The sequence below is a fragment of the Sodiomyces alcalophilus genome (assembly GCF_042370955.1).
Source record: "Sodiomyces alcalophilus JCM 7366 unplaced genomic scaffold ACRALscaffold_5, whole genome shotgun sequence".
NCBI lineage: Eukaryota > Fungi > Ascomycota > Sordariomycetes > Glomerellales > Plectosphaerellaceae > Sodiomyces > Sodiomyces alcalophilus.
This window is the reverse complement of record NW_027263536.1, coordinates 3836227-3861843: the sequence shown is the minus strand read 5'-3', so window position 1 is coordinate 3861843 and position 25617 is coordinate 3836227. Positions and strand designations below refer to the sequence as shown.

At 40.5% G+C, this 25617-nt stretch overlaps 1 protein-coding gene across 1 annotated transcript; it reads right to left on the bottom strand.

Moving 5' to 3' along the window:
• Positions 1 to 6111: 6111 nt before the first annotated feature.
• Positions 6112 to 8171, bottom strand: ACRALDRAFT_1071764 (uncharacterized protein; the record flags this gene model as incomplete). The annotated part of the gene is made up of 4 exons (XM_071017895.1): positions 6112 to 6284; positions 7737 to 7763; positions 8094 to 8127; positions 8169 to 8171. 4 exons carry the CDS (start codon positions 8169 to 8171, stop codon positions 6112 to 6114), a joined length of 237 nt encoding a protein of 78 aa, XP_070874265.1.
• Between the last annotated feature and the right edge of the window lie 17446 nt (positions 8172 to 25617).

The following is a 25617-nucleotide window of genomic DNA, read 5'->3' as shown; positions in this document are numbered from 1 at the left end:
CCTGCCCTTAATCGCTATTAGCTAATCGTCTATTTTTATAACTATAGATAGCTCTTTAACTGGCTTATAATTATATACTAGCAGTTTTTATAATCGCGCCTGGGCTTTAGTTATTCGGCGAGTTTCTTTATAATCACGTAATTAATTTCACTTTATTATTAAAGGTATTACGAGAATATCGTAATTAACGCTTCTTATATTAATATTAAGGGGCCGGTAATAGATCGCTAATCGACCTACAAACTAGTATTTTTGAGACCGAGCATAACCAGCGTATCTATTAAGTCCTTATTTTAATCCAGTTTCTACTCTGGCACCGTTATTATTAGTTTAGGCATAATGGGCGCCTCCTGCGCGGTATCCAGTTTACTAGCTCCCCATAGAGGCACGCGTATTCCGCGAGTCCTTCTCGGTAGTATCTTCGGCCTTACTACCTTAAAGGTATAGAAGTTAAAGAATTATAAAAAAAGGGAAGTCTGTAGACTTTAGTTAAGGAAAAGATATAATAGAAAAGGCTTAATAGCTTAGAATAGTAGCGTAGTCGTAGTATATTCGTTAACTAAGCACTAACTTTAAACTAAGACTTTAACTTAAGATATTAAACTATATCCCTTACTATACGTAATAAGATATATTTAGATCGGTAGTCCGTGCGCGACTATTAGTCCGATTATATACTGACGGCTCTGTGATTATCTTATTATGGATGTACACTATCCACTTAGAAGTCTCCTTTATAGACAGCACCTCTTAGCTTTCCGTCGCGTTCTAGTTAAAGATCTGCTTATTAAAACTTATATTGTTATGGGTTGACCCCATTTGATATAGTTCCGGCTTATAGCCGGAACCGCTAATCCGCGCACGAGCACCTATGCTCGGGCCACGCCGCGCCCTTACGGGTAACTCGTATAAACCTAGTAAATCCTACGCCCCTTTTACACTTTCCTTCTTTCTTCCTTAATTCTAGCTAATATAATTATTCGGCCTTACTTAGTGCGATTAACCTGTGACTAGCCGCTTATATAGCTAGAATTTAGCGAACCCTACGCGCTGCGTTAGTATAGAGCCAGATACGAACGCGCCGTTAGGTAGCGGCGGTCCTATAAACCCCGCCGAGCTGGCTAAGTGGACGGATAGAAGGATCACCGAAGCTATTAATACGATGCTTAGCCCCTTATAGGAATAGATAGCTTAATAATAAGAGCTGCTTTAACGATTTACGAATAGCCTCGCGAACGCCTAGGCCCTATAGTAACCTACCCTTAACCTCGCGCCCCCTCGGAGGGGGCCCCTATAAATACTCCTATAGAATCGGTGGCAGGCCCTCCTACCCCGGCGACCTCTGCTCCACCCTAAATCGAAGTCCCCTAGGAACTATATCTATTACGTACTAAACGTCTACTATACCCCGCGAAGTTTAGTAAAAGGCGAACGGAGTATACTACCTAGTTATAGCAGATATGCGATAAGCTCTAGCTAGACGAACACTTATTTAATAACTAAGCAGAAATATAGTATTATATTAACTTATACCTAGAAGGGCGTATATAGTAAGTGGTATTAGCCTTTTACGCCGCGGGGGGGCCGGGAGGTACCCGCGACCTATAATCGTTCCTTACCTACCTAGACCGTATATATAAGGACTAGAACCAATAACCTTACGCGGCCTTCGCACTATATTCCCTTAGATAACGCGAGGAATAAACCTTTTTATAGTTCCTACCGAAATTCGAGAAACAGATCGCCTAAGCAGGTAGTAGCGAGTAGGCTAACTCGGCGAAGATCACCTTCCTAAAGGGAGCCCTAAGCCAGAAGCTATATAGCGCCTTAGTTACCGCGAAGTTACCCTATAACTATACGAGCTAGGTTATTAAGGTCTAGAGTATCGCCTAGAAGCTAGAGGGTCTACGCCTAACTAGTCGGAACACCTATATACTAAACCGAGCCCGGAGCCGAGAGACCGACGCTAATAGAGACGTTATGATAGGCGGGATTAATTAGGTCCGGCCCGATACGACTACGGACCGACCTTATAATAACCGAGAGTGCTAGGAATATAGGAAGAAGGGATATATCCGTATAAACTATAAGAACCGGCTTAAAGGCTTAAAGGCTAAGGGCGCCCGCGTAGCGAAGGTGCAGGCTAAGGATAGCGATATCGTTACGAGTTCGGATAATTCGGATAATAAAGAGTTAGAAAAAGAGTAGCTCTAACGCGAAAGCGGGCGTTAAAGCCGATAGCCGCCTTACGGCAGGAGTAGGAAGCGTTTAAACACCTAGCTAGCGGCGACTTAGCTCTAATATTAACGCGAGTAAATAGAAGATATATATATACTCTTATAAATACGGGTTATAACTGCTATACTACTATAAATAAACGTTTTACCTAAAGACTCTAGTTACTATTAGTCGATAAAAGGAAACGACTACTAAAAGAATTCTCGGATACGTTTAAGCTAGCTAATAACGCCGGAATCGCCGTGTTTAAACTCGAGATTAGCGGCTATATATACCGAGTATTTACCTATATAGTGGAAGGACTAGACTAGGATATGTTCCTAGGGAAACTATAGATAGAATATAACGACGTTATATACTACGCGAAGAACCGTAGATTATACCACGGAGTCGCCGATATTAACCTGCGATTAGTAGGAGAAGAGGAACCGGCTAACGTGTAAGCTATCCGCGAGGTAAGATTAGTCTCGGGGTCCGTGTTTATAGCCACGGTACGATAAATAAGAAAAGGACTAAAAGGCAAAAAGAGGGATAAATTTAACGCCTTTATCCGCGCCGTTAGTATATAAGATATCGATAAGGCTCTCCGTAAGAAAGAACCTATGGATCCCCGCGACTATATCCCCGCGAATATCTTATAAGAATTCGGCGACCTTTTCGTGCCCGATAAGGCTAACTAATTACCGCCTTACCGTCTAGGAGTCGATTATAAGATTAACCTAAAGCTAGGTCTTAGCGGGGATAAACCGACCTTACCGTGGGGACCCCTTTACGGTATATCCAGGGAAGAGCTACTAGTACTCCGGAAGACCTTTAACGATTTAATGGATAAGGGATTTATTCGGGCTAGTAGTTCGGCCGCCGTAGCCCTAGTCCTATTTATACGGAAACCCGGGGGCGGCCTGCGTTTCTATTATAACTACTAAGCACTAAACGCTATTATAGAGCGAGATTACTACCCCCTCCCCCTAATTACTAAGACCCTACGTAACTTAGCTAAGGCTAAGTGGTTTACTAAGCTAGACGTGGTAGTAGCCTTCTATAAGATCCGTATAGCTCCTGGTTACGAAAATAAGACCGTGTTTCGAATAAGGTTTAGTCTTTTCGAGTAGCTTATATACCCCTTTAGACTTAGCGGCGCCCCCGCGACCTTTTAGCGCTATATTAACCAGACCCTCTAAGAGTTCCTAGACGATTTTATAACCGCGTATATTAACGATATCCTGATCTACTCTAGTGGTTCTTATAAAGAACACGAAGCGAAGGTAAGGCTAGTCCTACGTAAACTCGCGGACGCCGGCCTTAACCTAGACCCTACTAAGTATAAATTTAGCGTAAAGTCCGTAAAGTATTTAGGGTTTATTATAATAGCGGGCGAAGGAGTTTTATATAACCCGGATAAGCTAAAGGCTATTATAGAATAGGAAGCCCCCTTATCCGTTAAGGGAGTACGGAGTTTCCTAGGGTTCGCTAATTACTACCGGATATTTATACGCGACTTTACTAGTATCTCCGCCCCGCTTATAGCCTTAACAAAAAAGGACCGACTCTTTAGGTGGGGCTTAGAAGAGGATACGGCCTTTTAGGAGCTTAAACGACTCTTTTAGATAGAGCCTGTTCTATAACTCTAGGATCCTAATCGTGATACGATCCTAGAGACCGATTATTCGGGCTACGCGCTAGGTAGAGTCCTAACCTAAGTGGACCGCCTAGGATATAGGTGCGTGGTTATATACTACTTATATAAACTCACGCCCGCCGAGTATAATTACCCTATCCACGATAAAGAGATACTAGTAATTATAAGCTACGTCCTCGCTTAGAAGGCGGAGCTAACTAACTACGAATATTGTATAATCTTATCGGATTATAAGGCCCTTAAGTACTTTATAATAAAACGAGTATTAACGGAACGATAAAGCCGCTAGGCAGGAGAACTCGCCTAGTTTAACTTTATACTAGAGTACCGGCAAGGTACTAAGAACTACGTAGCTAATACGCTCTCCTGCTAGGAGCAGGATACCCCCCGAGACTTAATAGACGAACACGAATAAGGCAGGGTCGTTTAACTAATACCTAACGCCGCTATCCTAGTAAAGTCGCTAGCTATTCGATAAGTGCTTAAAAAAGGGGGGGTTATTCGATAAGTCTTTAAAGCCGACGATAACCTTTAATAACTATAGGATAAAGCGATGCCTAATAACGCCTAATACTAAGGAGCGCTTACCGCCGTTACCTTATATACTCGCGGGTTTAACCTATCCCTAAACCTTAAGCTATAAATAGCCGAATATTCCGTGAACCTCGAAGGGCTATTAACGTTCCGCGAACGCCTATAGGTGCCGGGCCCTATAAGTTCGCTACTAAGGGGGCGCCTTATCTAAGCGATCCATAACTTAGTTATCGGCGGATATCTGGGCTAAGAAAATACTATAACGATAGCGGCCCGGCGGTTCTTCTAGCCCGGAATAAATAGGGATATCCGTAAGTTCCTATATAATTACGACCCCTATTACTAAGGGAATTAGTGGTATAGCGCTAAGCGAGGACTCCTAAAGCTATTACCGGTGCCTAAGCGTATCTATAGCCACCTCGCGATAGACTTTATAACCGATCTTCCTTTTATAAGGAAGGAGAAGGCCTATTACTTATAGGTTATTACGGATAGGCTAATAAAGGCTATTACGCTAAAAGTAATAAAGTTAATAAAGGCAGAAGCCTATGTAGAACGGTTTTTATACTATTATTTCCGATTCCACGGTATACCTTTATCGATTATAAGCGACCGCGGCTTAAACTAGACTAGCAGGTTCTAGCGATACTTCTATAAGCTTATATAGACCGAATAGCGACTTAGCACGGCGTACTACCTATAAACCGATAAAGGCCCTAAAAGGCTAAACTAAGATATCTAAGCCTACCTTAAAGCTTTTATCTATTATACGTAAAACGACTAGGGTTACCTATTACTAGCGGCGTAGTTATCGCTAAATAACCGGAAGAGCTTTATAACCTAGCTAAGCCCGTTCTTCCTAGAACACGGCTTCTACGTGGACCTAATCTAAGTCCGTGAAGAGGTGCCCTTATATCCTAAGGAGTTCGCGGCGTATAAACTACTAAGCCGCCTATAAGAAGCCGTGGAGTTCGCCTAGGCCTTTATAGCCGCGAAATAATTATAAGATAAGGAGACCGTGAACCGGCGGCGACTTCCTACTAAGCGGTTTAAAGTAGGAGACTTAGCCTAGCTATATATAGCTAACTACACGACGCCGAGGCCTTTACGTAAACTAGGCTAGTTATATTAAAAGTATAAGGTTATAAAGGTTATTAGCCCCTATATCGTAGAGTTAGATATCCCCTCGGGGATCTATCCGTGGTTCCACGTTAATATCCTAAAGCGAGTTAGCCGTAACCCCTTGCCCGGATAAGTCGTGGACGACCCCTAACCCGAACCTATATAAGATATACTTTATAACGATAATAAATAGGAAGTAAAAGAAGTCCTATACGCGAGGAATAAGCGGCGAGGTCGCGGGACCCGATATAAGGTTTTAGTGCGATAGACTGGCTACGTGGAACCTACCTAGGAACCCTTAGACGCCGTATAAGAAACACGCGCGCTAGACGACTTCGAAAAACGATACGGGTTAGTAGATATTAATAACGGACCACTATATAAGTACACCGTAAAAGGGACATAAGGTCGCTAGGAAACCGCGATATATTCTTAAAAACCGGCTAATATTAATTATTTATTAGGAGGGTATTCGCTAGCCCTCCCCCCGGCCTTTAGGCCTATTAAAGTTACCCTAAGGGCGAGTCTTAGTTAGTAGCCTTATTACTATTACTGCTACTGCCTTTATCTATAGTTTTTTAAGCACGGATCGTAGCTAGGACGTTACGAAGAAGCTGCGTTTGCTTCTTAACCTTACGATAAAGACCCGCGAGCTCGCGGCGGACCTTCTTATCGCCGTTAGAGTTAGTAGTAGGGGCGGCGGAATTATCGGAGTCGTCTTTACCGATAGCGGCGTAATAGTCGCTGCGTGCTATAATCTAGGCGTCCTAAAGCTACGCGCGAGTTAGCTTAGAATATAAAAAAGGAGGAGGAAACTACTTATATCCGTATTATTAGGCGATACCTTATATACCCGTCCGGCTATAATTATAGGGGCGATAAACTTTATAGTACCGGGGGGTAGCTATAGGGCGAAGAATTAGTATAAAGAACTAGAAGCGAGGTCGTATAGTACTTACTAGGCGGTAACTATATATTCTAACCGAATACTTATAATATTTAGTTTTACGCCGAGTAGCGCCTAGGCCTAACTAGTTATAGTATTTCTAATTAAATTTTTTATTAGTAATTCGGTTTATATAAGGATAGTATATAACCGCTTTAGGATAGCCGGGAGGGTATTAGGGTCCTCGCTAGCGCTTAGAGGGAGAAGGCGAGGGTTATTACCGGAGAGTTAGCAGGATACTCGCTACTAGGATAAACAAAGTATTACCTATATTATCTTTATTCGGGCGTTTACCCGCGTTCGCTATTATAACGAGGGCTTTACCGGTATCGGACTTAATAAAGGCGGCCCGGTTATCTACCTTACTAGGAGGCGGGGGAGTAGGAGTAGCGACCTCGTGGTTAAGGGGGGCGGAGTGCTATTTGCCTTTACGGGTATAACGATTACTACGACGAGGAGAAGCTATCTACGCTTATAAAGTTAGCCGGTACGCGCGCTAGCAGTAATCCCCTAGGGATCGCGGATTTATATCGACGAATTTAACGCGAAAAGAGAGGTTAATTAATAGTCGGAGCGAAAGAAATCGGCTAGGAGGAATAACGATTAAGAAAACACTAAAAATAAGCCGCCCCGCGGCGAGTTAGTATAATATTCGCCCGTATATAGCTTAAAGGGAATAAGAAAACGTATAACTAAACGGCGTTATAGACTTATAAAAGGAAAAAACGAACCTACGTTATAAGCCTAGGAAATCTATGCTTATACTACGATTATAGGTATAGAAAACGGTGGAAACCCCCGGAATCGTCTAATATCGCGGTTTACGAATAAAGAGGAAGGCATAATAGGGCTATTATTTAATAGCCTAGGCAGGTATACCGAGGGAACCGAGAACCGGCGAGGAATATAGTAGGTCGCGGCGAACCTAACGCGACCCTAGCGTAAGGATTAAATATAGGGAGAAGGTTATAGCTAATAGACCTTAGCGCACCCCTCCCTTATTTCCGTTTTAGGAACGCCTGCCGGCCTAAGGTTAACCCGAGCCGAGGAGGGGGGGAGGGGGGTAATATTATGGGTTAACCCTATTTAATATAGTTCCGGCTTATAGCCGGAACCGTTAATCCGCGCACAAGCTCCCACGCTTAGGCCACGCTACGCCCTTACGGGTAACTCGTATAAACCTAGTAAACCCTACGCCCCTTTTACACTTTCCTTCTTTCTTCCTTAATTCTAGCTAATACAATTATTCGGCCTTACTTACTGCGATTAACCTGTGACCAGCCGCTTATATATATTATATGTAGACATTATTTTATCTAGGTACGAGACCTAAATTCGGTAGATATTATAAGCTATATAGCCCATAAGATACCCGATATAAGTCCTAGGGCTAATCTTAGATCTCCCTTTATCTCTCCTTACCTCTTTATTACGTATTAAAGGATATATACGGTAGCTATAAATAGAAATGCTGTTTTAATCTAGTCGTAAGTTAGCAATATACTCTTTAATCGGGCTTAGAGCCTTATATCTAAACCAGTTATATAGGAATTCGACTAGGGATTTTTACTTAAGCTGCTACGAAGGGCTTATATTATATAGGTATACTATTACTTTTATCGTTTCCGGGTATACCTTTACTAGGATCCTAGCATCATTAAATATAGTGTTTATTTTATCCGTAATTACCATTATAAGGCGCTTAATTCCGCTATTCAGTTTTTAGGTATATAGAGGCGTCGCTTCTAGATCTATGCCCTCCGCTCTACTCTAGTACCTGAATAGCGTCTTCCTATTTAGAAGAAGTAGGCTAGGTGTATTATCGGAGCGTAGCTTATAAATCGTGAGCTAGAACTTCCTCTTAACTTATCTATTAAAGCTAAAAGGAACACGGAATAGCTTATCTCCTATCTTAAACGGTATCGTTATAACGAAGGTCCATCTATTATATTTATCCCTAAGGAAAACAGCCTATTTATCGCTATTATAGCCGCTCGGAAAGTCTTTAATATAGGTATAAAACGCGCTAAAACGGGTAAGGGGAGCTACTCGCTAACACCCGGCGTAATATAACCCGTGTTTAGTAGGTGGTATAGTCAGTCTTATTGTTACGCCGCTTAGTTCTAGAAATCCGTATATTTCGGGCGTTTTTAACTAGCGCGCGGAGCGCCGCTAAGCTAAGATAACCTTTCTTAAGGTGCTATAGATTCTCGATATTAAAGCGGGGATATAAAGGGTCTTATAAGCGATAAAAACATAGGCTTAGTTAGTAAACTAGTATTATAATTAGCTGGATAGAGTTTATATAGATCGGAATTACCCCCTAGCTTTTAGAGCCTAAACGGGATCAAAAGAAGTACGAAGAAAGGGGCTTATATTCGAGGAAGGTAAGGTTATATCATTTACTTATCTTTAATAACATCTCGCTACTCTTTAGAGTCCCATAGTATAGAGAGTAATCGTAACCCTGGACTAAATCCTAACCTTTTATAGTAAAGCCTCTAAGACTATACTTAGATAAACATCTTTAATAATAGCCACCTTCTTTAGTATTAACTTCAGCTTCGAAGCTCCTTTAGCGCTATTAATAATGCTTTATAATACTCGGGTATTATGGCCTAAGATCGGACAGAAAGTCGTACCGGCCTTAATATATACGCCGTTAACTAGGACAAATATACCAGGCTTAAGGAGGTTAAGCGGGTTTATTAGATAAATAGCTCCGTCGTTATTAAATAAGATGCTTTTCGAGAGCGGGTATAAGCTAGGCGTTATAGTACTAAAGATTTACGTCGCTTAGTATTTCTCTATAGATTATATCAGGATTTAGATTAACAGCGATAATATAACCTGCATAGGCCAAAAAGCCGTTTTCCTTTAACGAACGTACTTTAATAACCTACCCTGCCTTTAATTAGGTTTAATTGAGCTATTTCTAATAAGCCTTTCAGTATTCTGCTTAGATTTCCTTATACTAGGCCTTAGCTAGCTCGAAATAAAAGTACGGGTATTTACTAGTAATCGCGTATTCTAAATAATAGTAGTTCAAGGTCTTCTAACTATAAAAGCGCTAATAGGAGTATTTATAGTTCCGCTAACCCCTGGGAGTATTATCCTTTAGTTAATCAGAATAGCCGCCGAGTATAGCATATACTACTAAGCTATTATAGGCATTTATCTTCGAATTCTATATAAATCGATAAAGGACTACCTATAATTAAGGATCTCGGGGTAGATATTCTTTTTATAATAATTATCTAATTTATATAGTTTAGCTAGCGGTTATTAGAGTATAAAGCGGTATATAGCTAATATAAACGCGTAGATTACTAAAATTCCGTTAACCTGCTTCTATTTATGGTTTTTCGTACGCGATAATTAGCGGATCTAAGCCCTATACCAAGCCTCTGGCTTAGTGCTTCTATATTAGGCGTCGCGTAGAATAAATCCTTAATCGTGCAGGATCATTAAAAGGATAGCGAGCTTACTAGGAGCGTAGGCGTCTTTAAGAGCTTCAAGTAACTAGCGAATGATATAGCGACCTTCGCAGACCTTAGATATAAGCGGCTCTGTTTATATCTCCGAGATAGCTTTAGCGATAGCTATCTCGAAGCCAGTAGCGTCAGTAGTCTTCTAAATAAGAGACAGGACCGTTTCAAGATTCCTAATACAGGCTTAGTATTCCTTTCTCTTTAAATCCGAGGATTATAGCGCCTTAAGTAAACCTGCTTTAACTATATCTTCGGTTAGCTCCTTAATAACGGTATCGCTATCATGGAATATAAGACGCTTACGGATCTAGAGCTAGGAAACAGGATTAAGCTCTGGAAGATATCAGTGGACTAACTAGGCTTATCCGGATCGATTATACACTATATTTCTAGTATATAAGCCGCTCCTCTAACTATAAAGTACTCATCGATCCAGTAGTTTAAATATATAAGCTTAGGTATATCCGAAGCATTGACCGCGTAGTCGATCTTTAAGGTATAGGCTATAATACTCGAAAAAAGAAAAGTAAGCGACGTATAAGTGTAGGGGAATAGGTAATAAGTGATAGAAGTGGATAGGGGATAAAATAAGTATAGAGAAGAGATAAAGAAATCGTAGCTTAGAACGGTCTTTATAAGTAATAGAAGTTACTAGTATACTATTACTATCTAGGCTTATAACTATAATACAAAACTATAATTAACCGAATCGAGCTATAGATAGAGATAGATTACCTTAATTCCTAGCTATAGGCTTACTAAAGGCTAAGCTATATATAGGCCGTGCCTCGGCTAAATATTATAAGCGGCTAGTCACGAGTTGTTTATAGAGTAAGGCCGAATAATTGAATTATCTAAAGCTAAGGAGAAAAAAAGGAAAGGGGAAAACTCTATAGGTGCCTATAACCTAAATATAACATCGCGGCGACCTACTAGGAGTATACTATAATTAGTCGGAAGATCCGGTGCTTTACCGGATTATCTCCACGGGGTTAGCCCGTAATATTACCCCCCTCCCCCCTCGGTGAGTCGTTAGTCTTCGGTGTGGGTTTATGGAGCGTTATTATTTAATCGAATAACGCCTTTTTATTAATTAAATAACGACCCTTAGTAGCTTTGTAATCCCGAATAACCTCTTTATTCGTTAAAGAGCGCTTAAGGTAGGCCTTTATAGTTATACGATTAATTAACGTGTTATATACGGCTATTATTATTATTTATAGACGGGTCGTAGGATCGTTCCTTCTATATAAGGAACCGATATACATACCTTCCCTGACTATATAACTCGTTTATTAATAATACTAACTTCACTATTACCTCCGTTATCTCGTTTTTTCTTCTTTTTTTTAATAATATCCTTTACTATTAGCAGTACGTTTTCTATCGCCTACCACCCTTTTATACGCCGTTTTATTATTCTAACCCCTCGTCTCTCTCTCTAGAAGATATTCAAGTTTTTAGGATTATCTCTGGCCCCTAAGGTACGTTTCCTGTTCTTCCTAAGAGCTTTACGCGATATTTACTGACTTATATATATAATATAGGGGGCTAATAATAATAATAATAATAATACCGGCGAGGAGGCACCTACTCCCGCCCCGGCTAGTAAAGAGATCACTTCTCCTGCCTTAGCTATAGACCGCCGCGCCTAGCTAGCCCGAGCCGCTAAGGCTAAGGGTAAACGTTCCGCGGGCAAAGCTTCTATAGTGGTTAAAAGCCCCGCGAAGCGCGCTTATAGAATAAAACATCCTCCTAGAAGGACCCGTTCGGTCTTCTACTACTCTTATATAAAGGCTATTATAAATAGCCAGGATAGGCGGCGCTACCGCGACTAGTCGGGACCCGGAGCGAGGATACCCGATCCTAAGTGCTATAATTACTTAAAGGGCGGTTATAAATACGTTCCTCCTCCGCTTAGGATAACTAGTCCGTTAGTAGTACTCCTAGAGGCGGCGAAGGTAGTTAACGATAACCCCTTCTATGGCCCTAAGGCGACGGAGGCGCTTATAGCGGCTTATTCGGCCTTCTAGAAGGCGTCCGGGGTTTTAAAAGAGACCTCTAGCACTTTATAAGAGGATAAGCCTGTCTTAACGCCTATCGACTCGGGTACCGGTAAGCCTTACTTATCGGTATAAGCCACCGCCTCCCCCCCCCTACGGGGACTCCTATATTATAGCGGGTAGACCTATACCTATTATAGCGCCTCCTATTATCGTTACGCCTATTCCTAGCGTAATAATTACCTTTATAGGGGTAGAAGGCCTACGCTGGCTTAACCGGCTCTTATAGGTAGTTAAGAACGTTATAGGGGTTATTCGTGTTAAGGTAGAGGATATTAAGTCCTTTAAGGGAAAGAAGAAGGATAGGCAGGCCGAGGTTATAGCGTTTACGTTATCTCCTATTATCGCTAAAAGCGTTAATAGTCGCGAGGATACTTATAATAACGTTAATCTCGATACCTAAACCCGGCAGCTAGGGGCGGGGCTTATCCGCCCCGACTTAATTAACGTAGACGGCTTTACTATTATCCTAACCTTTACTTAACCCTTACTACCTTTCCTATAACTCTTCTTTTTCTTATACCGTTCGCGTAGTCCGTTATTAACTTTAATCAGGCTATACTTCTCTTTATAATAGTCCAGGGCGGTTAATTCTTATAGGGACTCTATCGGTTCCTAAGATATCTAGGCGTATCCTTCCTACTTTATTAACGCCTCTCTCCTTACGCCTCTACCTACCCTCCTATTCCTAGCGTATAAGATTTCCTTTACCGTTTATTCGTTTTCTTTAAGGCCGTTACGAATCGGTCCGGGTTAGGGGTCGTGTAGAATTTAACTAGGAAGCGGGTCTTTGCTTATATATCGTAGGAGGTCTATATAAAACCTCGGGTATACGTTTAAAGGCATATTTAGTTCTATAATATACGGGTTAATAACCTTAGTAACCCTGTATTTCTAGTATAGCTAGCTTAACTTATATAACGGTCTTAGGGTAGAGTAGTTCGTGAGCGAGAGCTATATAAGGTCGCCTTTATAAAGGCGTTTAGCGGGGATACGGCGCTTATTCGCCGACTCTTCTTATTATAGCTGCGTGGCCGCTATTAAGGCTTAGGCGAACTCTATAGCTTCTTAGAGACGGCGAAGCAGGTTATAGGCTATAAACTCCTAAGTATCGCTACTTAGTTCCTTATAGATCTAGATCGGGTTAATATAGTATCCGTGTTTAAAGAAGAACGGGCTTATCTTAGTAGTAAAGCTCTCTTAGTTATTTAATACTAGTTAGGCGGCGGGTAGTAACCTATCCTAATTATCTTATACGTAATAGATAAAGGCTTAGAGGTACGCCTATACTTCTTAGTTTATTTATTTAGTGGCTTTATTAGTCTAGGGGTGATACGCAGTGCTTAATCGTTATTCGATTTTAGCTAATTTATAAAAGTATCGCTAAAAGCGACTTATCTAGTTAGAACCTCTGTTATTTATAATTAAGCGAGGTATACCGTGGAACCGAAAATAATAGTATAGGAACCGTTTAGTATAAGCTTCCGCCTTTATAGAGTCTATCGCTTTAAGGGTAATAGCCTTTATAAGTCGATCGGTTATAACCTATAAGTATCTATACTTCTTCTCCTTAGCGGGGGGTAGATCCGTTATAAAGTCTATTAATAGGTCGCTCCTTATTTATTCGGGAATCAGGAGTGGTTTTAAGAGTCCTTATTAAGCGTTCCGCTATATATAGCTTTAGTTATAAACATTATAGTTACGTATAAACCTGCGTATATCTTAGTTTATTCCCGGCTAGAAGAAGCGTCTCGCTATAAGGGTAATTATATTATCTTACCCCGGGTAACCTCTAATTATAGAGTCGTGTATAGATTAGATTACTCGCGTTTATAATATACTCCTTTCTTAGGCTCCTAGTACCTATAGGCGATCTCGGAATATTAATAATCCTTATAAGGTGATCCCGTAGTCGGTAATCTAGGCTCGGAGACCTAATAAGGGGGAAAACTATTAATCGCCTTTAGATACGGCTTATATAGCTTAGCGATACTAGTTATCTTTTTCTGCCGTAGTATCCTATAACCGTTATAATTTATTATTAGCTTCGAATACTCGTGGGTATTCGCGAAGGAGGCGGATCTTTAAGGGAATTAAGGTCTTAGGGATTAACTATATATATCGCGCCTGTTCCTGTTTATCAGAGAAGTCCTTTAGTTTATCTTATTCTCTTTATAAGAGAGCGTCGGCGGTATAGTTATCGGCACCCTTACGGTATTCTAGTATAAAGTCGAACTAAGCGAGCTCGCTAGCCTATCGGCTTTATCTTTTATTAAGTATCTTCTTTATTATAAAGTATTTTAAGGCCTTATAGTCGGATAGGATTATAAAGTAACTATAACTTAGGAGCTCTGCTCTTTAATACGTTACGTAACTTATAATCGCTAATATCTCCTTATTATAGATAGGGTAGTTATACTCGGCTCCTATAAGTCGCCTTAAGTAGTAGGCGACTACGTAACGATATCCTTATTTATCTTCTTAAACTAATACACCTCCTAGTACGAATCCTAAGTAGTTAGTTTCTATAAAGGTCTTATTACTTAAGACCTATTATCGTAGGATCGGTTCCTCCTAGAACCTCTTCTTAACCTCTTCGAAGGCCGCTTATTCGTTAGGACCCTAGGAGAATACTCGATCCTTCTTTATTAGTCTTATTAGGGCGGATATAATATAGGCGAAGTTCTTTATAAATATACGGTAGTAGTTTATAAGGCCTAGGAAGCTTTAGACTCCTTTTACCGAGGTCGGGGCTTCTTATTCTCGGATCGCCTTTAGTTTATCGGGGTCGTATAAAACGCCCTGGCCGGCGGTGACTATAAACCCTAAGTACTTTACGGTCTTTACGCTAAACTCGTATTTCGCTAGGTTAAGCGTTAATCCTGTATCGCTTAGCGATTATAGTACCAGGTTAACCTTCTTTTTATAGTCGCGGAGGGATCCGCTTAAGTAAATCAGGATATCGTTAATATATATAGTAATAAAGTCGTTAAGGTAGCGTGATAATATCTTATTAATATATCGTTAAAAGGATACGGGGGCGCTACTAAGTCTAAAAGGGTATACTAATTATTTAAATAAGCCGAATCGAGTTCGGAACGCTATCTTCGCTTTATAGCTAACGGCTATTCGGATCTTATAGAATATAGTAACTATATCGAGCTTTATAAACCACTTAGCTCGCTCTAGGTTTCGGAGTGTCTCCGTGATTAGTAGGAGAGGATAGCGGTCTCTCTGGGTAATCGTATTTAAGGCACGGTAATTATAATAGAATCGTAACCCTCCTCCTAGCTTCTTTATAAATAGAACTAAAGCTTTAGCGGCGGAGCTACTAGCTTATATAAACCCCTTATTAATAAGGTCGGTAAGGGTCTTCTATAGGACTAAGAGTTCCTTTCTAGATATATTATAAAGAGGGCCCTAGGGTAATTCTGGCTCCTTACCGTCGGGCCCTTATATAAGGTTTATTTCGTGGTTAACCCTAGGTCGATAAGGGGGAAGGCGGTTTACTTATAAGTCGGAGAATAGGTCCGGAAATCGTTATAGTATCTTTTCTAGGATATACTTCCGGGGGTTAACTAGGGACTTACTTCGGAGGGCCTTATCGATATCCTTAATACTAATAGCGTAAAGCGTGAGTTCCTTTTTACTAAACCGTTATCTCCTTCGTAATCGCCGTATAATACCGGCGAATACTAACCCGGTTACCACCTAAGCTCCACGGATAGCTCTAATATTATCGGGTTCTTCTTCGCCTTAGAGTCGGATATTTATCCGGGCTACTCTATAGTAAAGGCAACGTCTCTTCGCGTAATAAGTAATATCGTTATATTCTATTTATAGTTTCCCTAGGAATATATTATAATCTAATCCTGGTATTATATAGGCGAATAGTCGTTATATATATCCACCGATCTCGAGATCGTATACGGCGATACCGGAACTCTTTATAGACCCTATAGTATCGGAGAACCCCGAGAGGGGTCTTTTAGTCTTATTAACTAATAGGAGGCGGAGGGACTTTATAAGACGTTTACTTATAGCTATATAATAGTGATATTAAGTATCTATAAAAGCAGTAACTAACTTTTTATTAATCCGCGCTTATATAAGAGCTGAATGACTCTTACGCGACTATAATATAAACTCTTTTTAACCCCTTTATTCCTTTATAGTAGGCTTTAGTGCCTGTTTTCGTACTAGAGCTATTCTTTTTCCGAGTCTTTATCGTTATCCGTGACTCCTATATAGATCGTCTTATTATCCGAGGCTACCAAGACCTTCGCTACGCGGTTCTCTTTATAATCCTTAGCGTCTTTTTTCTTTAAGCGGTATCTTTTAGCGAGGTATCCTTTCTTTCTATAGTTATAGCACTCTCTTATCTTTTTCTTCTTAGTCTATATTCGATTAACTCCTCCTATCTTTATATCGCTATCGTGATTATAAGCGTGACTATTATTATTACTGTTATATAGCGCTTAGCCGAACCGTGGCCTTATAGCGAGGGCTTTAAGTCTCTAAACGATGCTTTATATTTCGGTTACCTAAGTATAGTAGTTATTTAGTAGTTTCGCGGTAATAAGGGCGGCGCGGAGGCGACTACTAAGAGCTTCCTCTAGGAATATAATCTTTATAGTATTATCCTATTAACCTCCCCCGGCGATAATAAGCTATTATTTAAAACCGGGTATAAAGCTTCCGAACACTTAGTCTTTATACTAGCGTAACGTTCTTAGGGCGTTAGCCACGCGGGGTTATTTATTAATGTCTTTATATATATAGTTAAGGTAATTAAGGAAGTCTTCGGGGTTATATTAACTATCGGTTCCGCCTACGGCCTAGAAGGAGGCGATAACGCGGCGGGGAGCTTTGTCTAAGCAGGCGTTAATAAAATACCACTTCTCGTAAGTATTCTAGAAGAGATATTAATCGAGTAGGAGCTTTTCGCGAATCTCGGATAACCAGCTCGCGTACTCGGAGCGTTTACTATTAAACTTCTAGGGTAGTAGAAGTGCTTTAGTCCTAAGGTTCGGAATAGGCGTTATATCGGGCATAGGCGTAGTGATACGCGGCTAAGGGCCCTATATAGTCTTTTCTAATAGTATAACAAGATAAGGCGTGGTTATACGTTATTAGTTTTATATCGCTTATAGTAGCTAGTTAATAGCGTTCTATTATTATTAGATCTAGGTGGTTAAGGTCGCGACTTAAGTCTATAAAGGGTTAATAATCTCCCTCCTTTACTCCGTAGCCTCGGGCGACTCGCCCGCTAGGCATAACGGAGTACTAGGAGGTGGATCGAAGTGATAGTCTATCTCTATTAGCGTAGCGTATGGGTTTCGCTAAGCTTTAGATATATAAGCGGCTGGTCACGAGTTATTTATAGAGTAAGGCCGAATAATTAAATTATCTAAAGCTAAGGAGAAAAAAAGGAAAGGGGAAAACTCTATAGGTGCCTACGACCTAAATATAATATCGCGGCGACCCACTAGGAGTATACTATGATTAGTCGGAAGATCCGGTGCTCTACCGGATTATCTCCACGGGGTCAGCCCATAATAAATATAACTAATCGGAATCCCCTTCTAATAGCTAATTTTATCTATAAGCGATACCTGCTCTAGTGGTTAATAGCCTAGGAGCTCGGAGTCCTAAGACCGCGCTGCGTAGCTATACGAGTATAACTATATTTATATTATCTATTTAGTTATATAATACCTATTATACTATATAACCCCTGTTTAATTATGTTAAAGGTATATTCGCGGTTTACCCTTTTAGGAAATTCAAAAAGGTTTAAGAAACGTATCTTTACTAACAGCACCTACCTATATACATATAATACAATATATAACATGTTCATACGTTATATATTAATCCCGGATCTAATTCTAATCCCTAATTACTATCAGGTTTAAATAGCGAAAATACTACCTAAAATAACTATCCGGTCTCCGAGCAGTTCCAAAAAGAGAATATTCATAAGGATAAGGGCAAGGACGATATCAGTTACGTTAATATAATATTAGGGAGCTATAAAGTTAACTAGCAGGATACTTAGTCACCCTGATTTAGTATATCTAAAACCCTGCTTTTATATAGAAAACGCCGTGCCTTTAATATATCTACTTTATATACTCACTAAGCCTAGACCCGTAAAGGGCGGTTAAGAGGTTTTGTACCTCTACTATATGCACGGACTTTTTAGGTAGTTTTTCGCCGGTAAAAAACTTCTATAGTACGTTAGTGACCTGCCGCCCTAACACGTAAGACAATTAATATCGGGGCGGTACCTCTTTTTATATAGGAAATTAATTAAAATAGATATTCTTTTTAGACCAAACCTAACGACCTAAACGTGTATATGCCTTCCCGTAAACTATGCTTATTTCTATAGGGAAGAGATTTTATAGCACGCCCATAAAGAGATTTTACTACTATACTATAAGCCGATACTTTAAGCCGATACCCATACCTACTACGCCTACTACGCCCGCTACGCGGCGGTACTACCGTTATAAAATCGGTAAACCTTTCTCCGAGTTTAGATTCTATCGCGGTAATAGAATATGCGCTACCTATATAACCTACTAAACTACTAACTAGGTTAATCGCTAATCCGACCCTGCCCCCGAGGCTAATCGCTAAACTAACCCTGCCGATACTAATACGCCGGCTACGCGGTGTTACCGTTATTATAAGATCGTTAAACCTTTCGCCGAGTTTAGATTCTACTATAGTAATAATATATATACTGCCTATATAATATACCGGGCCTAAACCGACCCTGGAACTAACCAGGCTAATAGCTAGGCTAGTCGCTAAACCAGCCCTATAGCTTATATAGTACCCGTAGCTACGCGTTATACCTCCCCCCGCCGCCCCCGGCGCCCCTTATAACTAACCCTGTCGTCCTCTTTAGGATATTTTTATACTACTTATCGTACTTACCGCCCTACTACGGCTTTCCCGACTCGCCGTAACGGTGCCCCCTATAACTAATGCTATAGGTGCCGTACGGCCAGGGCCCCCGGTTCCCCTCCTAGAAATAAGGCTAATAGCGATAATACACGTACTTTACGGGACCAGGTGGTTTAGGCGAATCCCTAGTCACGTATTCGCCGATTAGATCCGGCTAGTTAGATACCCCCGAATAGCGAGGTAGTAGTTAAGTATTCTAAGCTAGGATTAATACGGGTAGAGTACGACTATTACGCTACCCTTTATTAGATAGGCAAGAGATTATAGGTAGGTATCCTGCTTTTATAACTATACTAATATTTATAATCGGTTTATAGGAGTCTGCCACGTTAAGCCTTAAGTTTAATTCTTATTATAATCAGGGCGATATAAAGGTTAATACTATCCCTGAACTACCTGCCTATATCAAACGGCTACTACTCTCTTAGTATCCTAGGTCCGTTAACTTCCGAAAATTTATTCGTTAATATAATAATACATTTACCTTTACCTTTATAAAGCATATAAAGACCCGTCGCGGTCTTACCGCCGGCGTCGTATCTTTTTAGATTTATAACGCCCTTTACTATATCACTAGGCCACTAAATCACGCGAGGCGTATTCCTATTTTTAGATAGTTATATTTCTATAATCCTTAGGTTACGGCCGACCACCGCCACGCCAACGCCCTGTCTCTTAACACGACGCTTAACCGGGAGGTTCTAGGCGAGCTATTATTTATCCTATATACGTATAATCCGTTTACTAAGATCTATCTTAGCGCCCGCGAATAGTTTAATACTCTTAGTAAGTAAGGCTAAGTACTACTAAACCTATAGATATGGTTAGTAATAGAATAAGGTGCTAACCGCTGTTAGGAGAACCTGCCCGTTATAGACAAAGTTACCACTATGGTTCCTAATAAGTCTAGCTAAAGGGGCTACCGGGATATCGTCCTAGCAGAGAGGGGCCCGGGAAATAGCGTGCGGGCTTTTTATCGCGTTAACTATAAGCACCCTACGTATCTACCACTTTCTTATCCACTTATATATCCTCTAGGCGGGACCGGATATTGCTAGAATATAAGGCTACGGGATCTTTATAACTATACGCGTTAGGTTACGGAGGTAAAGTTCCGGTAATACTACCGCTACCTATTATATTAATACTAGCGGTAAAGGTTAGTACCCTTCGCGTATAGCCGGCTTTTTTAGTAGTTTCTAGTTGACTTATAGGCTTCGTGTAACTAGAAGAAGCTTAACTAGATCTAGCGCTACTAGGCCTGGATACGGGCTAACGTATATACCGGTATAGTAGACTAGGCCTATCACGGGCGAGTACCACTATTTGCAAGCGGCCTGTCTACTATTTATAAGCGTCCCAAACCCAATTAGGAAGGTTACGCGAGCCCGCGTGGTAGTGTGCATACGCCACGATCTTAGCTATAGATGTCCTGTATAGATATATCACGATAAGGTTTTCTCTCCCTTGCTTATTACGAATGTCCGTTACTGTAAATTCACTGCTTATTTTGACCTCCTTGCATAAAGCTCTAGTTAAGAAGAATACACGCTATCGTGATAGAAAAAGAGGTGGAAAAAGAGGTGGAAAAAGCAGGTGGAAAAACAGGTGGAAAAAGAGGTGGGAAAAGAGGTAGGAAAAGCAGGTAGAAAAATTTTCAATGTGGTGGTTATATAAGCTTATCTATGTGATAATAAGGCCTTATCTATATAAAATAATAAGACCTTATCTGTGTAAAATAATAAGACCTTATCTTTATGAAATAATAAGACCTTATCTATATGAAATAATAAGCCCTTATCTATATAATGATACGTGAAAAGTTTTCACCTCTTTTTCCACCACTTTTTTCGCGTAACCTTCCTAATTAGGTTTAGGACACTTGCAAATAGTAGACAGGCCGCTTGCAAATAGTGGTACTTATCACGGGGATAGCGATTTTCGTAATATTAGTTAGCGGGTTATCCTGCCCGCTATTTATCTTAGCGCGTAGCGTTTTATCTCCTAGTGCTATTAGGATTCTATAACGATCGTTCGCTCCCTTAGCCCGCCGACCTTCTTTATTACTTTTATAATAAACCCTGGGTAGCCGGAGATTATTTGCGAGCTCTTACCGGGCTAGGAAGCGAGTAACCGCCCTGATTTAGTTGGTTATATTTTTAAGTTAAAGTGCTATAAGCTGCAGAAGGAATTACGCGATAGGATCTTTAGCGCGTTTACCGGGACCGTCTAGATTATCGCGTACCAAAAACGCGGTTTACCTTACCGGTATATACTTCTTTTCCTTACCCCGGAAACGCCCGCTTTATATAAAAAGCAGGCTAATATTAGTAGGGTAGTTTCTATAGAGTTACCTATATCGTAAATAGACCCGACCGGCCGTCTTTTAGATATCGTTAATAGGAATATAGCCCACGGTCTATACAGCGATAATAAGCCTTCTACGCTATATATATAGTCTAATAGCGGCCCGGTCGCCCGCTACACTAAGGGATTTCCGAAGCCTTTTATCCCGGAGACCGTTATACGGGACGATAGCTACCCCGAATATAGGCGTCGCGCTACTAGGCAGTATATATTAAAGAGGGGCCGGTCTAGCAAAGTCCGCCTAGATAACCGTTTTATATTCCCTTATAGTCCGTATCTATCTCTTAAGTACAGCGCCTATATTAACGTTAAGATTTACGGGACTATAAAGGTAATTAAGTATATCTATAAGTACGTCTATAAAGGCAGCGATCGTGTAACGGTTTAGATTACTACTAAGGAGGGTAGAAATAAGGTATCCCTTTATCTATAAAGTCGTTATAGCGGGCCTATAAAGGTAGTAGTATAGTTATTTAAGTTCCTTATCTATTAAGAGTATCCGCTTATTATACGCCTGCCGGTCTATCCTAAGGGTAAGCAGCCGATCTATTTCTAAGAGGACGCGACCGCCTTTTAGATTATCTGGCAATTACAGCGGTAGAAGAGTCCGCTTATAGCTTTCTTTAATTATAATCACGAATATAGCGATAGTCCCGATCTATACTATCACGAATTCCTAGGCCGTTATACTTAGTTACCATAAGAGTTTAGGTAACGACTAAGGTAACGGGGCTTTTAAATCGGCCGCTTATATTACGTCCCGCCTACCTTAGGAGAGCCCTATTACTTATAGCTACTATTAGTATCTATTTCTAGCCCGACTTCTTTTACCGATCTACGTATAATTAATAGAGTCCCTTATAGGACTTTTCGCGAGGCCTATATTATTACCGGTTTACTATATAATAACCGCTACTAGGTTACCTATTTTAAAGAGGCCGCTATTTAGTAGACTAGTCACGCCTTATAGGAGCTATTTATTATAACGCTTACCTTTAGCGATATTTCGAGTCTAGTAGCTATTTAGGAGGCTTTCGTAGAGTCGATTACGATAACCTTAGTTATAGGATTAAGCGAGAGGGACTCCGTTATCCCCTGTCTTTTAAGCGGCCGTATATTAACTATAGTCTCTTTCTTATAAGGACGCGGCTTATAGACGCTGGCAGGACTCTTAAAGAGTATAGTTTGCCGACTCCTGCTTATTATAAGTCGCTTAGTACGGGGAACTCCCTATTAGCTAATAAAGCTTAACTATACTCGTGCGGCCTAGTTAGCGGCCTTTAATTATATTAATTAAAGGTTTAACGCCTATTAGGCGGCTATATTTTATAAGATTATCGACGCGGTAGAGTCTAGACGTGGTAGTCGGTTTTTCTTATAGGGCCCTAGCGGTACCGGGAAGACGTTTATATACTATAGCCTCTACGCCTATTTCCGATTATAAGGACGGGTTATTCTATATATCGCGTCTTTTAGGATTACCGCTATGCTACTAGAGGGCGGCCGTACCGCCCACTCCCGGTTTAAAATACCTATTTATATCGAGAGCGACTCTTCTTATAATATTCAGAAGAATACTAACCTTATACGTTTACTATAGGAGTCGGCCTTGGTTATCTAGGACGAGGTTCCTATATAGTATAGGCACTGCTTTAAGGCGGTTAATTATACGTTATAGGATATCTGAGATTATAGCGAGGCTTTTAGTAGGATCCCTATTATATTCGGTGGCGATTTTACCTTAATTCTCCCTAATATTTATAGTAGTGGTCGGCCTTATATTATATAGGCCTGCTTCTAGCGATCGCCCCTCTAGCCCTAGCTTCGCGTTCTCTCCCTTACTTAGAATATACGGGTTACTAACGCTAACTCGGATAATCAGGTGTTTATATAGTAGTTACGCGACCTATTATATAGCAAGGCTTATCGTGGTTTAATCAAGTTCTTCCCTTCCATTACCACCGTCTTCAAGCATATACGTCTCTACGATTATATCTATCCTATTAAGCTTCTTCGGCAGAGTCCGTTCGATTACATGGTATTTATAGATCGTGTTATCCTAATAGCACGCAACGCGTATATTAGCGATATTAATAATACTATAATCGAATATCTGCCTTAGGAGTCGCGGACTTACTTCTCTACGAATATAGTCAAAAATCAGCTATTAGATACTAATAGTATAATTCCGGCTTAGGGTCTAGACGTCCTATTATCGATAGAGTTCCTATCTATCCCGCCTACTAAGCTCGAGCTTAAGATTAGGGCCCCGGTTATTCTTATACGGAACCTCAGCCTATACAAAGGCCTTTATAACAGTAAGCGGATGGTTATTTTACGTATAGTAACTAATATATTAAAGGTAAAAGTTTTATTAGGGTCGTATACGGGCTAGCGTTACTTTATCCCGCGGGTTATAGTAGATAGTACTAAGGAGGAATTCGCGTTTATTCTCCGTAGGCGTTAGTTTCCCGTGCGCCTGTATTTTACGATAACTATTAATAAGTTATAAGGTTAGTCGTTCGGTATAATTAGCGTGGATTTAAGTCTGCCGGTCTTTACGCATAGGCAGTTCTACGTCACTATATCCAGGGTTACTAATATACGATAATTATTTATTCTTTTGCCGGGCAAACATAGGCTACTAACTAAAAAGGGGCGTTATATAGATAATATCGTATACCCGGAGGTCTTAATAGATTTATTTATATCCTAGTAAATTACCCTAATAGCGAGCGTATTAATTATAGGATATATATTACGGGGCGGTAAAGAGGTCGTATTAATTAACTATATCTAAAAAGTATTAAAAAAGCAAAATAATATCTCTTATAACAAAAACAAAAAAAACTAAAGACGTAGTATCCCTTATAAAATAAAAAAATCCCTTACAAAACAAACAAAAAAAAACTAAAGATATAGCCGCGTTACGTTTTCCTTATAAACCAATATATCCAGTAGGAAATAATTTCCCGGCCGCCACTCCTTTACTATCCGGCGCCTAGATTATTCTCTAGCCCCTACGCGATTTTCCGGAGGAACTATATCTATATACGCTTTTAAGCGTTGGTCATACCGCCGGCCAGGAGTATTAATTAACTACTAGTCCAGATTTCTACCCATCTAATTATATACCGGGGCGGGGGCGGGGGCGGGGGCGGGGGGGCGCTAGGAGTATCGCGGCGGATACCGGGAATAAAGGCCTATAACTCGGATAGGGTAGGCCAGTTATAGGCGGGCGGCGTTTAGGAGGGCGGGGCTAGGGTAGCGGCGCGGGATAGCATAGTAGAGTGGGTAAGTTAATCGTCGACTTACCCGGATATACTAAAGTAGATATTAGTATCTCCTAGGTTATAAGGGTTATTTATCGCCGCTTACTTAATATTAGGGGCCCGTTAATTAATTACAATAAAATAATTGCTTATTATATCTTAATATAGAGATATAGAGTTATTTATTAGTTAATTAATTAATATAAAAAAAGCTATTAATAAAGGCGCTATAAGTAAGGGAATAAGCTTAGTTATTTAGATAAAGAATATAATAAGTAAGCTTTATTTTACTAAACTAAAGAATAACTACTATAGGATACGTGTTAGGTGCCGGACCTCCGGTACCTAAGTACCGGATAGTTACGAGTCACGATAAGGTTTTAGGCCGGTATAAAGTATAGACGATTATAGAGTATCCGGTCCGGGACCTAACTCGGCGCTGGCTATAACGTGGTCGGTATCGGGGTATAAGTCGAGTTATCGCTATAAGGTAATAGATAGTGGTTAATCGGGTAGAATAAACTCTCGCGCTAGACTAAAGCTAGCTAGTATATATATAAGAAAGGATAGATAGCCGCCCTTAGGATAAGGATGCTAGCGATTAATTTAACTCTTCGGTACCCCTTACCTTGTAACTTAAGTGTAATCATGTCCTAACCACTAAGTCTCTTATCCTAATTATCTTTTTACTCTTCGCGATTACCCACTTAATATATTAATCGCTCTCCCCCTTTAAGGGCGCGAGGACTATTAAGAAGTTAAGATAAGATAGCTAACCTAATCAACGATTAATACATACTTAATACCGGGAAGTAGCCGGAATAAGCCTAGCCGGATATTAGTTTACGTATACCTACTATTAAGGCACCGCCGGGTTAGGAGTAAGGACCTACGCCTACGACGGAACCTAGTATACCCGAACTCTAATAGGAACCTAGCCCCGTTTAAGCTAATTATAAACCAC